The sequence below is a fragment of the Trachypithecus francoisi genome, unplaced genomic scaffold (genome assembly GCF_009764315.1).
Source record: "Trachypithecus francoisi isolate TF-2019V2 unplaced genomic scaffold, Tfra_2.0 Lachesis_group8, whole genome shotgun sequence".
Taxonomy (NCBI): Eukaryota; Metazoa; Chordata; class Mammalia; order Primates; family Cercopithecidae; genus Trachypithecus; species Trachypithecus francoisi.
This window is the reverse complement of record NW_022681473.1, coordinates 91,600,518-91,615,741: the sequence shown is the minus strand read 5'-3', so window position 1 is coordinate 91,615,741 and position 15,224 is coordinate 91,600,518. Positions and strand designations below refer to the sequence as shown.

Here is a 15,224-nt window from a genome sequence, read left to right as displayed (position 1 = left end):
AGGCGAGCCAAAGAAGGGTGGGGCACCACCTCACCTGGGCAGCACAATGGTTTGGGGAATTTTCTCCCCTTCCCAAGGGAAGCCATGAGGGACTGAGCCTGAGGAACCACGCACTCCAGCCCAGATACTGCGCTTTTCCCATGGTCTTCACAACCTGCAGACCAGGAGATTCCCTCTGGTGCCTACCCCACCAGGGCCCTGGGTTTCAAGCACAAAACTAGGTGGCTGCTTGGGCAGACACTGAACTAACTGCAGGAGGGTTTTTTTTTTTTTTTTTCCCCACACCCCAGTGGTGCCTGGAATGCCCGTGAGACAGAACCATTCACTCCCCTGGAAAGGGGGCTGATGCCAGGGAGACAAGTGGTCTGGCTCGGTGGGTCCCACCCCCATGGAGTACAGCAAACTAAGAACCACTGGCTTGAACGTATCGCTGCCAGCACAGCGGCAGTCTAAGATCGACCTGGAATGCTCGAGTTTGGTGGGGGCAGGGGCATCTGCCATTGCTGAGGCTTGAGTAGGCAGTTTTAGCCACACAGTGTAAACAAAATCAAACTAGGCAGAGCCCACTGCAGCTCAGCAAGGCCACTGTGGCCAGACTGCCAGATCTCTCCTCTCTGGGCAGGGCATCTCTGAAAGAAAGGCGGCAGCCCCAGTCAGGGACTTATAGATAAAACCCCAGACATAAACATCCCTGCCTGGTGGCTCTGAAGAGAGCAGCGGATCTCCCAGCACAGTGTTTGAGCTCCGCTAAGGATCAGACCTACCTCCTCAAGTGGGTCCCTGACCCCCGTGTATCCTGGAAGGTGCCCCTCTGGAACGAAGCTTCCACAGGAAAGAACAGGCAGCAATCTTTGCTATTCTGCAGCCTCTGCTGGTGATACCCAGGCAAACACGGTCTGGAGTGGACCTCCAGCAAACTCCAGCAGACCTGTAGCAGAGGGGCCTATTAAAAGGAAAACTAACAAACAAAAGAATAACACGTCCACTCAGAGACCCCATCAGAGGTCACCAACATCAAAGACCAAAGGTAGATAAATCCAAAGATGGTGAGAAACCAGTGCAAAAAGGCTGAAAATTCCTAAAACCAGAATGCCTCTTCGCCTCCAAAGGATCACAACTCCTCGCCACCAAGGGAACAAACCTGGAGGAAGAAAATAAGTTTGACAAACTGACAGAAGTAGGCTTCAGAAGGTGGGTAATAACAAACTTCTCTGAGGTAAAAGAACAGATTCTAACCCAGTGCAAAAAAGCTAAGAACCTTGAAAAAAGGTTAGAGAAATTGCTAACTAGAATAACCAGTTTAAAGAAGAATATGAATGACCGGATGGAGCTGAAAAACACAGCACAAAAACTTTGTGAAGCATACACAAGTATCAATAGCCAAATTGAACAAGCAGAAGAAAGGATATCAGAGATCCAAGAGCAACTTCATGAAATAAGATTAGAGAAAAAAGAATGAAAAGGAATGAACAAAGCCTCCAAGAAATATGGGACTATGTGGAAAGACCAAGCCTACGTTAGATTAGTGTACCTGAAAGTGAACAGTGAGAATGGAACCAACTAGGAAAACACTCTTCAGGATGTTATCCAGGAGAACTTCCCCAACCCAGTAAGTCAGGCCAACACTCAAATTCAGGGAATACAGAGAACAGCACAAAGATACTCCGTGTGAAGAGCAACCCCAAGACACATAACTGTCAGATTCACCAAGGTTGAAATGAAGGAAAAAATGTTAAGGACAGCCAGAGAGAAAGGTCGGGTTACCCACAAAGGGAATCCCATCAGACTAACAGCAGATCTCTCTGCAGAAACCCTACAAGCCAGAAGAGAGTGGGGGCCAATATTCAACATTCTTAAAGAAAAGAATTTTCAACCCAGAATTTCACATCTCAACTAAGCTTCACAAATGAAGGAGAAATAAAATCCTTTACAGACAAGCAAATGCTGAGAGATTTTGTCACCACCAGGCCTGCCTTACAAGAGCTCCTGAAGGAAGCACTAAATATGGAAAGGAACAACTGATACCAGCCACTGCAAAAACATGCCAAATTGTAAAGACCATCAACACCATGAAGAAACTACATCAACTAATGGGCACAGTAACCAGCTAGTATAATGACAGGATCAAATTCATATATAACAATATTAATCTTAAGTATAAACAGGATAAATGCCCCAATTAAAAGACACAGACTGACATACTGGCTGAAGAGTCAAGACCCATCAGTGTGCTGTATTCAGGAGACCCATCTCACATGCAGAGACACACATATGCTTAAAATAAAGGGATTGAGGAATATTTACCAAGCAAAACAAAACAAAAAACAAAAACATACAGAAAAACAGGAGTTATAATCCTAATCTCTGATAAAACAGACTTTAAATTAACAAAGAACAAAAGACAATGAAGGGCACTACATAATGGTAAAGGGATCAATGCAACAAGAAGAGCTAACTATCCTAAATACATATGCACCCAATATAGGAGCACCCAGATTCATAAAGCAAGTTCATAGAGACCTACAAAGAGACTTAGACTCCCACAAAATAATAGTGAGAGACTCTAACACCCCACTCTCAATATTTGACAGATGAACAAGACAGAAAATTAACAAGAATATTCAGGACTTGAACTCAGCTCTAGACCAAGCAGACCTAATAGACATCTACAGAACTCTCCACCCCAAATCAACAGAATATACCTTCTTCTTAGCACCACATCACACTTATTCTAAAATTGACCATATAATTGGAAGTAAAACACTCCTCAGCAAATGGAAAAGAACAGAAGTCATAACAACTGCACAACTACATGGAAACTGAACAACCTGCTCCTGAATGACTACTGGGTAAATAACGAAATGAAGGCAGAAATAAAGATGCTCTTTGAAACCAATGAGAACAAAGACTCAACATACCAGAATCTATGGGACACATTTCAAACAGTGTTTAGAGGGAAACTTATAGCACTAAATGTCCACAAGAGAATGCAGGAATGATCTAAAATCAACACCCTACATCAAAAATTAGAACTAGAGAAGCAAGAGCAAACAAATTCAAAAGCTAGCAGAAGACAAGAAATAACTAAGATCAGAGCAGAACTGAAGGAGATAGAGACATTAAAAACCCTTCAAAAAAAATCAATGAATCCAGGAGCTGGTTTTTTGAAACTATCAACAAAATAGATAGACTGCTAGCCAGACTAAAACAGAAGAAAAGAGAGAAGAATCAAATAAATGTAATAAAAAAAGATATAGGGGATATCACCATTGATCTCACAGAAATACAAACTACCATCAGAGAATACTATAAACACCCCTACGCAAATAAAACAGAAAATCTAGAAGAAATGGATAAATTCTGGACACATACACCCTCCCAAGACTAAACCAGGAAGAAGTGGAATCCCTGAATGGACCAATAACAAGTTCTGGAATTGAGACAGTAATTAATAAAATCTAGGACCAGATGGATTCATAGCCAAATTCTACAAGAGGTACCAAGAGGAGCTGGTACCATTCCTTCTGAAACTATTCCAAACAATAGAAAAAGAAGGAATGCTCCCTAACTCATTTTATGAGGTCAGCATCATCCTGTTACTAAAACCTGGCAGAGACACAACAGAAAAAGAAAATTTCAGGCCAATATCCCTGATTAACATTGATGTGAAAATCCTTATTAAAATACTGGCAAACCGAATCCAGCAGCACATCAGAAAGCTTATCCACCATGATCAAGTGGGCTTCATCCCTGGGATGCAAGGCTGGTTCAACATACACAAATCAATAAATGTAATCCATCACATAAACAAACAATGAAAAAACCCATGATTATCTCAATAGATGCAGAAAAGGCCTTTGACAAAATTCAAATTCAATAGTGCTTCATGCTAAAAACTCTCAATTAACTAGGTATCGATGAGATGTATCTCAAAATAATAAGAGCTATTTATGACAAACCCACAGCCAATATCATACTGAATGGGCAAAAACTGGAAGCATTCCCTTTGAAAATCAGCACAAGACAAGGATGCCCCCTCTCACCATTCCTATTTAACACAGTATTGGAAGTTCTGGCCAGGGCAATCAGGCAGGAGAAAGAAATAAAGGGTATTCAATTAGGAAAAGAGGAAGTCAAATTATCTCTGTTTGCAGATGATATGATTGTGTATTTAGAAAACCCCATCACCTCAGCCCAAAATATCCTTAAGCAGATAAGCAACTTCAGCAAAGTCTCGGGATACAAAATCAATGTGCAAAAATCACAAGCATTCCTATACACCCATAAGAGACAGAGAGAAAAATCATGAGTGAACTCCCGTTCACAACTGCTGCAAAGAGAATAAAATACCTAGGAATCCACCTTACAAGGGATGTGAAAGACCTCTTCAAGGACAACTACAAACCACTGATCAACGAAATAAGACAGGACATAAACACATGGAAAATCATTCCATGCTCATGGATAGGAAGAATCAATATCATGAAAATGGCCATACTGCCCAGAGTACTTTACAAATTCAATGCTATCCCCATCAAGCTACCACTGACTTTCTTGACAAAATTGGAAAAAAATACTTTAAACGTCAAATGGAACCAAAAGAGTCCACATAGCCAAGATAATCCTAAGTAAAAAGAACAAAGCTAGAGGCATCACACTACCTGTCTTCAAACTATACTACAGGGCTACAGTAACCAAAACAGAGATATAGACCAATGGAACAGAACAGAGGCCTCAGAAATAACACCACACATCTACAACCATCTGATCTTTAATAAACCTGACAAAAACAAGCAATGGGGGAAGGATTGCCTATTTAATAAATGGTGTTGGGAAAACTGGCTAGCCATATGCAGAAAACTGAAACTGGACCCCTTCTTTACACCTTATACAAAAATTAACTCAAGATGGATTAAAGACTGAAATGTAAGACCTAAAACCATAAAAATCCTAGAAGAAACCTAGGCAATACCATTCAGGAAAATATGCATGGGCAAAGACTTCAAAAGCAATGGCAACAAAAGCCAAAATAGACAAATGGGATCTAATTAAACTAAAGATCTTCTGCACAGCAAAGAAACTACCATCAGAGTGAACAGGCAACCTAGAGAATGGGAGAAAATTTTAGCAATCTATCCATCTGACAAAGGGCTGATATCCAGAATCTACAAAGAACTTAAACAAATTTACAAGAAAAAAACAACCCCATCAAAGTGGGTGAATGTCTCAAAAGAAGACATTTACGAAGCCAACAAACATGGAAAATGCTCATCATCACTGGTCATTAGAGAAATGCAAATCAAAACCACAGTGAGATACCATCTCATGCCAATTAGAATGGTGATCATTAAAAAGTCAGGAAACAACAGATGCTGGAGAGGATGTGGAGAAACAGGAATGCGCTTCACACTTTTGGTGGGAATGTAAAGTAGTTCAACCATTGTGGAAGACAGTGTGGCAATTCCTCAAGGATCTCAAACCAGACATAACATTTGACACAGCAATCCCATTACTGTATGTATACCCAAAGGATTATAAATCATTCTACTATAAAGACTCATGCACACGTATGTTTATTGCGGCCAGATTCACAATAGCAAAGACTTGGAACCAACCCAAATGTCCATCAATGATAGACTGGCTAAAGAAAATGTGGCACATTTACACCATGGAATACTGTGCAGCCATAAAAAAGGATTAGTTCATGTCCTTTGCAGGCACATGGATTAAGCTGGATCAGCAAACTAACACGAGAACAGAAAACCAAACACTGCATGTTCTCACTCATAAGTGGGAGTTGAACAATGAGAACACATGGACATAGGGAAGGGAACATCACACACTGGGGCCTGTCAGGGGGCAGGGGACTAGAGGAGGGATAGCATTAGGATAAATACCTAATGTAGATGTTGGGTTGATGGGTGCAGCAAACCACCATGGCACGTGTATACCTATTTAACAAACCTGCACGTTCTGCACATGTACCCCAGAACTTCAAGTATAAAAAACAAACAAAAACAATAATGAAGAATTGTAATATCAGAATGCATTTGAATGTCAGTAGACATTATTTGCAAACTGGCAACAAAATTAGCATTTGTCAGGTATGTTTGGCAGCAACACACACTTACATAGTACACATACACAGGGTCATGTTGGTTTCCCACCACTTTCCAGCAATGGATGTGGATACACTTTACGGCCTTCACAGGCCTGAGTTTCCTCACTTGTCATTACTACAGTCTCGAAAGGTCATTAAATTAATGAAATAACATACCTAGCAAGGAACATAGTGGGAAGTATATTTTGCTACTCACATGCCTGTTTCTACCTCCCATTCCTCTTCCTTGGTGAAATCATATTGGTCATGGTGTGTTAACCAATCAGAGGCAAACTAACTGGTGAAGGTGTGGGTTCTTGCAGATAGAGCCCATGTCTTAGTTTAACTCTGATCCTTAATACTTCTTTAGTTTTGGTACCTGCAAGTGTCTGGAAAAAAAAGAATGCATGAATGTACAGAGGGAAAGGTGTATGGACAGAAAGATAAAGGGGAAAAAGTTACTGAAAGAATATGAAATAGCTTACCTCCAAAAAGTGTTCAACTCAAAACATTTTATTTTTATTTCATTTTATTTTTTGAGACAGGGTCTCTATCACCCAAAGTGCTGGGATTACAGGCATCAGTCACCGTGCCTGGCCCAAACAATTTTATAATTTGCTAGGACATTTTAGTAAATTATTTTGTTTGTGTGAATTAAATTATCTGCACATATCACATAAGAAAACTGGAGTAAGTTGAAATGATTTAATTTCTCGAAGCCTTCCCTAGTTAGTGGATATATTCAGAAAAGAATTCAATTATTCCTGGTGACATATTGTTTGGTCTCAATCATTTGTAACATGTGTACCAAGCATTATATAATCAAGTCTATCTTATAAGTTTAACTTCACTGTATGTATTTTAAATATTGAAATGCTTAAAGGAAAAAGAAAGGGGTGCCATTTCAGCTAGTCATATTATTTAGTCTTTCTTATGAGAGTTGTGTTATAATTGACAATGTGGCCCATTATGTTTTCTTACCGATAAGAGGTTATGGATTATTAATCTCAAGAATAACAGTATCCCTCTTAAAACCTAAATATTCATAGCAACCCTTGGGGTTGGCACATACAGGCAACTGACTTCTTTTTTATATTTATTTTCATTGTTATAAAATATATATAGCATAAAATTTACCATTTTAACCATTTTTAAGCATATGGTTCAGGCACATTAAGTACTTTCACAATGCAGACAACTAATTCTTAATTGAATATTCCAAGGAGATGGTTATGGCTCTTTTCCACCTACCTCCCATTTATGATCTACAAAATGTGTGATATGACAAAATTGTTTTATAATTTTGCAAAGGGCATTTCAATTAAATATCACACATGCACACACAGTCCACTCTCCATATCCATATGTTCTGCATTCGCACATTCAACCAACTATGGGTCAAAAATATTAAATAAAAAATCAAAAATAATATCATAAGAATAATACAAATTTAAAAAACAGTATAGTATAACAATATTTATATTAGTTACATAACATTATATTGGGCATTATAAGTAGTAGAGATGATTTAAGGTATACCAGTGGCTATGAGTAAGTTATATGCAAATAGTATACCATTTTTTATAAGGGGTCTGGGTGTCAGTGGATTTTGGTGTGCTCAGAAGGGTCTTGGAACCAATCCCCTTTGGATGCCAAGGGGTAAATGTACTGACTTTAGATAATATACAATTGACTGCATATAACATATATTATGGATTAATATGAATGTATAAAATTCAGCTTGTTTGATCAATATTTTATATTCACTACTTTTCCTTCCTTATCAAAACTGCACTTTGGAAATTGATATAATAAGAGTACTGAACCAAGTACTCAGAAGACTGAGATCTTACAATAAGTGTACATCTCTGCCCCTTCAGCCATTCATTTAACTTCTCGGAACCGTAGTTTCCTCATCTATAAAATAGAAATAATCAACTTGTACAACCCATCACACAAGCATATTGGAAAGATTTAATTGGTACTTTGAAAATCACAGATACTATGCAAATGTAATATATTCGTATTATAAAGAAATGGCTCTTTTTGTTATTTGGTTGTAAAAAACTCAATAATTTTTTTGCAAAGATAGGTCAGTGTAATTGGATCTTACATGTTTCCAGTAAGAAAATACTCATCCTGAAAGCATGAAGGATGTATAAGAAGTCACTGGACAGATAAGAGAAAAATTCAAATAGAATCAAAATGCCTTTTCTTTATGATAGAAACTATGGTATCTATCAAATGAAATAATTTTATTTTCCCTGTAGCTTCTCTAGAAATGTAGAAAATTAAAATTTATTTTAATCATCAGCAAAATGTATATTATATATTGTAAACGAGAGTTACAGTTTTCAATAACACATATTTTAATCATAGCTTAAAACAAATTGTAGACGAAATACTAAACCTTTGATGTCCGACCTCAGTTGTGAAGTTTGGAATAAAACGTTGATTCCACTGTCCATTTAAGAATCTAGGCCGGACGCGGTGGCTCAAGCCTGTAATCCCAGCACTTTGGGAGGCCGAGACGGGCGGATCACGAGGTCAGGAGATCGAGACCATCCTGGCTAACACGGTGAAACCCCGTCTCTACTAAAAAAGACAAAAAACTAGCCGGGCGAGGTGGCAGGCGCGGAGGCTGAGGCAGGAGAATGGCGTAAACTCGAGCTGAGATCCGGCCACTGCACTCCAGCCCGGGCGACAGAGCGAGACTCCGTCTCAAAAAAAAAAAAAAAAAAAAAGAAAGAAAAAATTCTAGAGAGCCTTTTGTGTAATTGTGTATTGTGGTAGCCATGGAGATGTGCCGCTCCCTGTTGGGCTGACTGACTTTCCCAGACAATCTTCTTACCTCTCCCCCTTTCACAGGTGAGCAGAGCCTCACAGTGGAGAGGCTTTCTCTGCCTTCTCCCGCTCCCACATATTATACCACAATGGTATAATATATAATATACCATACATATAATCCTGGGTACATCTCATACTTCCAATTCAGTCTTGGCATTTGATTCTTGGAGGCTTAAATTAACAAAAGTATCTCTTTTCCCTTGCCATATGAGCCTGTGGTGAACAAAACCTGAGATACATTTCACATGGCTTGGTTTTACTACATACATTAAACTGTATTCCTGAGAAAAAGTTGTAAGGCAATCATTTATATTTCAAATAATTTTTGCCCATTGCTAATGAGATGGTTTGGCCCTAGTGTATACATACTAAGAAAAACTCTCATGGTTCATTCTTTCCTACCCAACTCATATGGCTTATGCTTAATCTTATTTTCATAACATCTATATCTATGATGGTAAGTGAATTTCTGATTCACTTAGGTCTTCTCTCTGACCTCTTGAATTTTAAAGTATCTAGTTAGCTGCACAAACACTGCATTCACATCTGCTCCAGGTGCACCATAGATATCAGTAGGATGAACCATATATAAAAATACATTTTGAAACAAGGTAAGCAGACCTATTCATTATCTCTGACTGTATCCTTTAACTCTAAAGGTCACTGACTTTGGTAGTTGCTAGCATTAGCTTTTCATATAATAAGCAGACCTAGTCATTATCTTCAATCATATCCTTTAACTCTAAAGGTCACCGAGTGTGGTGGTTGCTAGCATTAGCTTTTCAGATATACAGTCTGAAAGGATAGCATAAATTAAAAATGGATCTCTTCCATAGTCTATTACATGTGTAAACCTGAAAATGCCAGATAACTTCTTGAATAACTGCCCTGTTCCAACTTCTGAGCAGCTCTCATTCCAGTTGCCATCTTAGGGTAGGTGTTTAACCATGTAGGGTAGAGCTTAGGAGATTTTAATGCCATCTGAACGTGGGAATCACTGTTCATTCCCTGAAGGACTTAGTCATAGACTTGGGCACATCAGTAAAAAGTAATACTTGGCAAACTATCTCTAGGATGAATTGACTACAGACAGTCCCAGACTTACCATAGTTCAACTTAATGATTTTTCAACTTTATGATGGTGTGAAAGCAATATGTGTTCAGTAGAAACTGTACTTCAAAGTTTGACTGTTGATTAAAATTTTGTGTAATAACTTTAATATAAAATAGGTTTTGTGCTAGATGCTTTTGTCCAGCTATAAGCTAAGGAAAGTGCTCTGAGTATGGTTAAGGTCAGCTAGGTTAAGTTATGATGTTCAGTAGTTAGGTGTATTAAGTGCATTTTCACCTTACTTACAATGGATTTATCAGGACATAACCCCATCATAAGTAAAGGGGTATGTGTAGATTAAAGTTAACCATGAAATAGACCTAAAGTCACATAGTAGATATTTATCTTTCTGCGAAATAATAGCTTTTGACAGTTATAGAATGTCCAGTGTATTTCAAGCTATATATTCTCTATACCTCATCTCTTTAATTCTTGCAATAGCTCTGGGAGGTGGGTAATATTATTTTCCCTGTTCTGTATCTGAGGATCCTAAGGATATAGAGGTGAAATGATTTGCCTACAGTCCCATTTCAAACAAGTGACAGAGCCTGAATTCGAGCCAACATCCACTTGATTCAGAGCAGTATGTTTATAAGCCCTGTATAACACAGCTTCATTTCATATCTGCATTCACTGCTGACTGAATATATTGTCTATATCTTTTCAGTTCATTGCTCTGTTCCTGGCTGCAGGACATTTAATGCTTGTGGGAAATAGGTGACTCCATGAACTGTTCCTATATCCAGCAATATAAGAAACTTTAAAGACTTAAGATTACTTGTTCTTTTTAATGAATTAGAAACAAATTATTAGTGTCGCTCACTCTAATCCTACAATGAACCTACAAGATGAGAAATGTTAATATCAAACTAATTATTAGGAAATGAAAAAGAAAATGAATAAAGAATGCATAAAATGCGGTAGAAGGTATTAACAAAGGGGGCAGGCAATAGTTCATTTAGAATTGGAGAGAGTATTTATTTCCATATTAGGAACAAAACGTGCATCCAGTCCTTCTTGCTTATAGTCAACAAGCTTCCCACTTGTGGCAGTATACATGTTGGCACCATCTATAAATACCCAAATCCTTAATCTTTAAATACTATTCAATTTTCAAATTGAATTTTCTTTTATGTATAAAAGTGTTGTAGACTTGGATTTCCAGACATTAAATAATTGTATATTAGGATTTTCTGCCACCAAGTGGTAATAATACTTCCTTGCACCATTGGATAGGTTTACTCTTCTCTGTATCATTCCGTTTTTAAAGAAACATTTACTGAATTTCTATGATGTATTAGAAACTGACCAGAATTTTTTTCTGAAAATAAGTTATATATGCATCCAAAACTTGGTATTTCATACTTAGAAAAAAAACTAGTCACATAAAAATGATCCATGTGAATTTATAGATATTTAGTTTCATACCATTTAACTGTGCCATGGGTGATTGTGCCCTCCACCCCTAATCTAGTGCATTTGATAATACCTGCAGATATTTTTGGTTGTCACAATGGGGTGTGGTGGGAGCTGTGATTGGCATCTAATCCGTAGATGAGAGGCCAGGGATGCTGCTAAGCATTCCATAATGCACAGGAGACCACCCACACTGAAGAATTATCTAGCCAAAAATGTCAATGGTGAGTTGATGAATAGACGGTAAATAAATCAGAGACATGATAGTTATGAGCCTGTCCTCACCTGCACACTTTATCATAATGGGCTTAGTGGGAGCTTCACACTGGTCCTCACCTTTTATGATATTCTTAAGGCATAAATCATAGTTTCAAACCAGGGTTCCCATTATATTATTTAAAATATTATGTGGAAGTTTTTATGCATTTCACAAATTTATAAATTGGTGGGGCTTGAATGATAGAAGCTAGCTAGACCACTTCCTTCATTGTCAGACAAGGTTATAGAACATTGAAGCATCTTGCCTACTGTTCCATGGCTAGCTTGTGGCAAAGCCAGATGGTATTTATCCTTCAGGTTCCTGTCAAGTGCTCTTTCTGAGAACCTGAACTGCCTCTCTTTGGTTAATTTGATGAATTATATAATTTATCAGAGGGATTTTAAAATTCAGTATAAGTAAAAATATTTGGACACAGACATTTTTAGAGTGAAGGAAAAAGGAAATAGATACATGAAAAATGATGCTATCTAAATTATTTTCAAATTTATATATTGTTTATTATTAATCTTATCAATCTTGTCATATTTTTCATAATTGAGCTATTACCATAACTCAGCTACACCATAATCGCTTATGTTCATTTATACACAGAGCCTAGCACAGCAGCTTACATTTTGAGGACCCTCGATATATACTTGTTCAATAGATGAATGTCTGATTAGCTGTTTTAATTCAGTATGTGGCTATTTAAGGTATCAAAGCAAAGCACTGAAGTTAATGCAAGGATTTTAATTCAGTCTCACTGAGCTTTACTTACAGCAACATAGATGTCACTAGGAAATATGAATTACTGTGTATCTTTGAAGACAATCTCGAGGTGTCTCTTCCTCTAGGAAACAGTTGTGTATCATAAACATGCAAATTTAGAGCTGCTTGTTTAGCTTCAGTTCTTCTACCTATTTCTTTGTAAAACCAGTGTTTTTTTCCTTTAGAGAATGCATTAAAGAGGTTTTAAATCATCCTCTTAGCATGTTAATATGGTATGCTACCACCTTTATTGCAGATTGCTTTAATTTTTTGTTATTTGCCTATTTGAGTAAATGTATTTTAATTTGAAAAGTGCTGCCCAAATGGGATAGCATTCAGTATCTAAAATTCAAACATTAATTAGAGCTTTTTTCGCAACTGAATTCTGTTCCACCACAATCTTACCGTGGTGTTTCTGCAGGATCCACATCAGACCCTGCTGCAGGTGTGGATGTCTTAGGTAATCAGGTGGCACTGTTGATCCCTCATCAATGGACTTCTGAGATTACCACCATTATTTCCTCAATTTGTTTGGCTCTTTGACTACCATGGATGTCTCTGTGAGAAGGTTAAAGCGTGATTCTCATGACAGCGTGATTGGCAGCCACAAAGTCTAAGAGACTCCTCAGACAACCTCTAATAGCCATTAACCTAACACACCTAAAATGTCACTGATTTGTCTTGGAAGACAGAATATTAAGTACAATAAATGGCACTATACATACAGATAACTTGTGTGTATGAGACTCTTAGTTCATTAGATAACTAATTTCATTATATTATTTGAAAGAAAATTTGGGAATCCATTTCTAAATCTTTTCAAATCACAGGTTGGGTACAATAAGCAACCAAGTGTAAGGAGCTCAGAAGATTTCCGTTTCAGTAGTTTCAATAATCCTCCAAGACAGTATCAGGTAAGCATGGATTTTTAAAGGAACAAGACTCATTATTTGCAATATTTAGATTCTTGAACTATGTGATGCTTTAAAGTATTAGAATATTTTTCTCAATATCAAATAATGTGTTAATTCAACAAATATTTATTAATTACCAGTACCAGGCATTTTGTAAGTGATAGAGATATGTAAGTTAAAAAAATAGTCTTGGAATCACAGATCTGAGAGTCTCCATGTTCACTGAAAAAGGCAAACTTTACAAAAAACATAAGAGAGTAAAATTCATTTCGGATTCCACCAGTGAGAAACAAAGATTGCTTGTTTTTGGTGAAAATTCTGCCAGCTGATTATATGTCTATATGTGCATAATTTTACATATATTTTAATATTATTATAAAATGCATCTATACTACATAAATGAGTTAATTGTACTTATATAATGAGTAATCATTTTTAGCTTGTGATTTTCTCTCCACAAAATATATATTCCTATTAATTTCAGTGAATTATCATATTCCTTTATACAAATACATAATTTACTAAAAGTAATTCCTTATTGATGGACATTTAAAGTTTCATTTTTGTCTGTTATATAACTAGTTCTATGAACATACTTGTTAATGTATTAAACCATATCTTTAGAATAGATTCTTGAAGGTAGAGTTTTACTATCTATCATTTAACCTTGGCTTAGGTGTAAAATTTTGTTTAGTTCTATATCCATCAGGACTTTGTAAGCACCCACTGAGATGCCTTCTTTTTATGAAAAATATATAGTAAAAGCAATGTTTGCATGATAGAAGCCCAGGTACTTGAAAAATATATTACATTGAAACTAGCCATTCCCAAATTAATAGAAAGTTTAAAATAAAAACTGGTTCCATTTTTTGGTGGGTCAGACGTTGGGCTCATATGAGTAGACATTAGCTTAATCCCCCATTTCCATGAGCAGTAGTGTATATCTTTTACCTACCCTACTGAAAGACTGTCTTGCTCTAATACTTTTCAAATCAAATACAGACAATGGATATACAGGATTACATACTTGCTCTAAACATTCTTTTGTAAGAACTCACTTTTGAGTCATTAGCCCAAGTGATGTGAAGACTGTTTTAAAAAAGAAAGCAAAATGTGGCGATCTCATGTATCCTGGCTGAATCATCTTAGTCTTTGACAGCCATCACTTCCAAAGGGCTCACTACAGGGAGGAGGACTCTGAAACTTGTTCCAAATGAGAGATTTGTCATGAACCTGAAACTGACATAGATTTCTCCTTTCTCTGTTTTCTAGAAAATAATGAAAAGGCTCATTAAGAGATATGTACTACAGGCCCAGATAGATAAGGAGAGTGACGAAGTGAACGAAGGTGAGTTGAACGCAGAAGCAAATCAGCCCCTGAGTGTGAGTCAGGACGGGAGCCTAATGCAGAGTGGCAGGAGAGCTGCAGAGATGGGCATGGGGAGAGTGAACTTCAAGCAAGGGGCAAAGTAGAACAGGATCTCACCAGCCACCATGCTGTTAAAGAGTGGGGAATAGGTTATTTCTCCACAGGCCGGGACAGGTACCACTTGCTAGATAAAAAGCTCTCTTTCTTATGGTGGACTTGGAGGGAGGAGGAAGTGGGTGGGAAAGGCAAGGAAGGGGCTGCTGCCTCAACCCCTGAATGATTCACCACCGTTTCATTTTAACTTACTTGAGGGCTTTTGTTATCATTCTGCTATAATCTCTTCATTCACCAAAACAGTGAGCTTAGAAAACAAAAACTTGCTTCATTAGGAAGTTATTTCCTTTCAAAGAATTCAAAATAAAATTGTGTGTGAAACTAGA

General features: G+C 37.4%; 1 protein-coding gene across 2 annotated transcripts in view; it reads left to right on the top strand.

Annotated features, from left to right (window-relative positions):
• The window catches only part of TRPC6 (transient receptor potential cation channel subfamily C member 6), a 140,147-nt gene that overhangs the window by 123,211 nt on the left and 1,712 nt on the right, over positions 1 to 15,224 (top strand). For both annotated transcript variants that reach the window (XM_033204288.1, XM_033204289.1), the window contains 2 exons: positions 13,332 to 13,415; positions 14,688 to 14,763. In XM_033204288.1, coding sequence (XP_033060179.1) covers positions 13,332 to 13,415; positions 14,688 to 14,763 — 160 coding nt within the window. The remainder of the gene's footprint in view (positions 1 to 13,331; positions 13,416 to 14,687; positions 14,764 to 15,224) is intronic.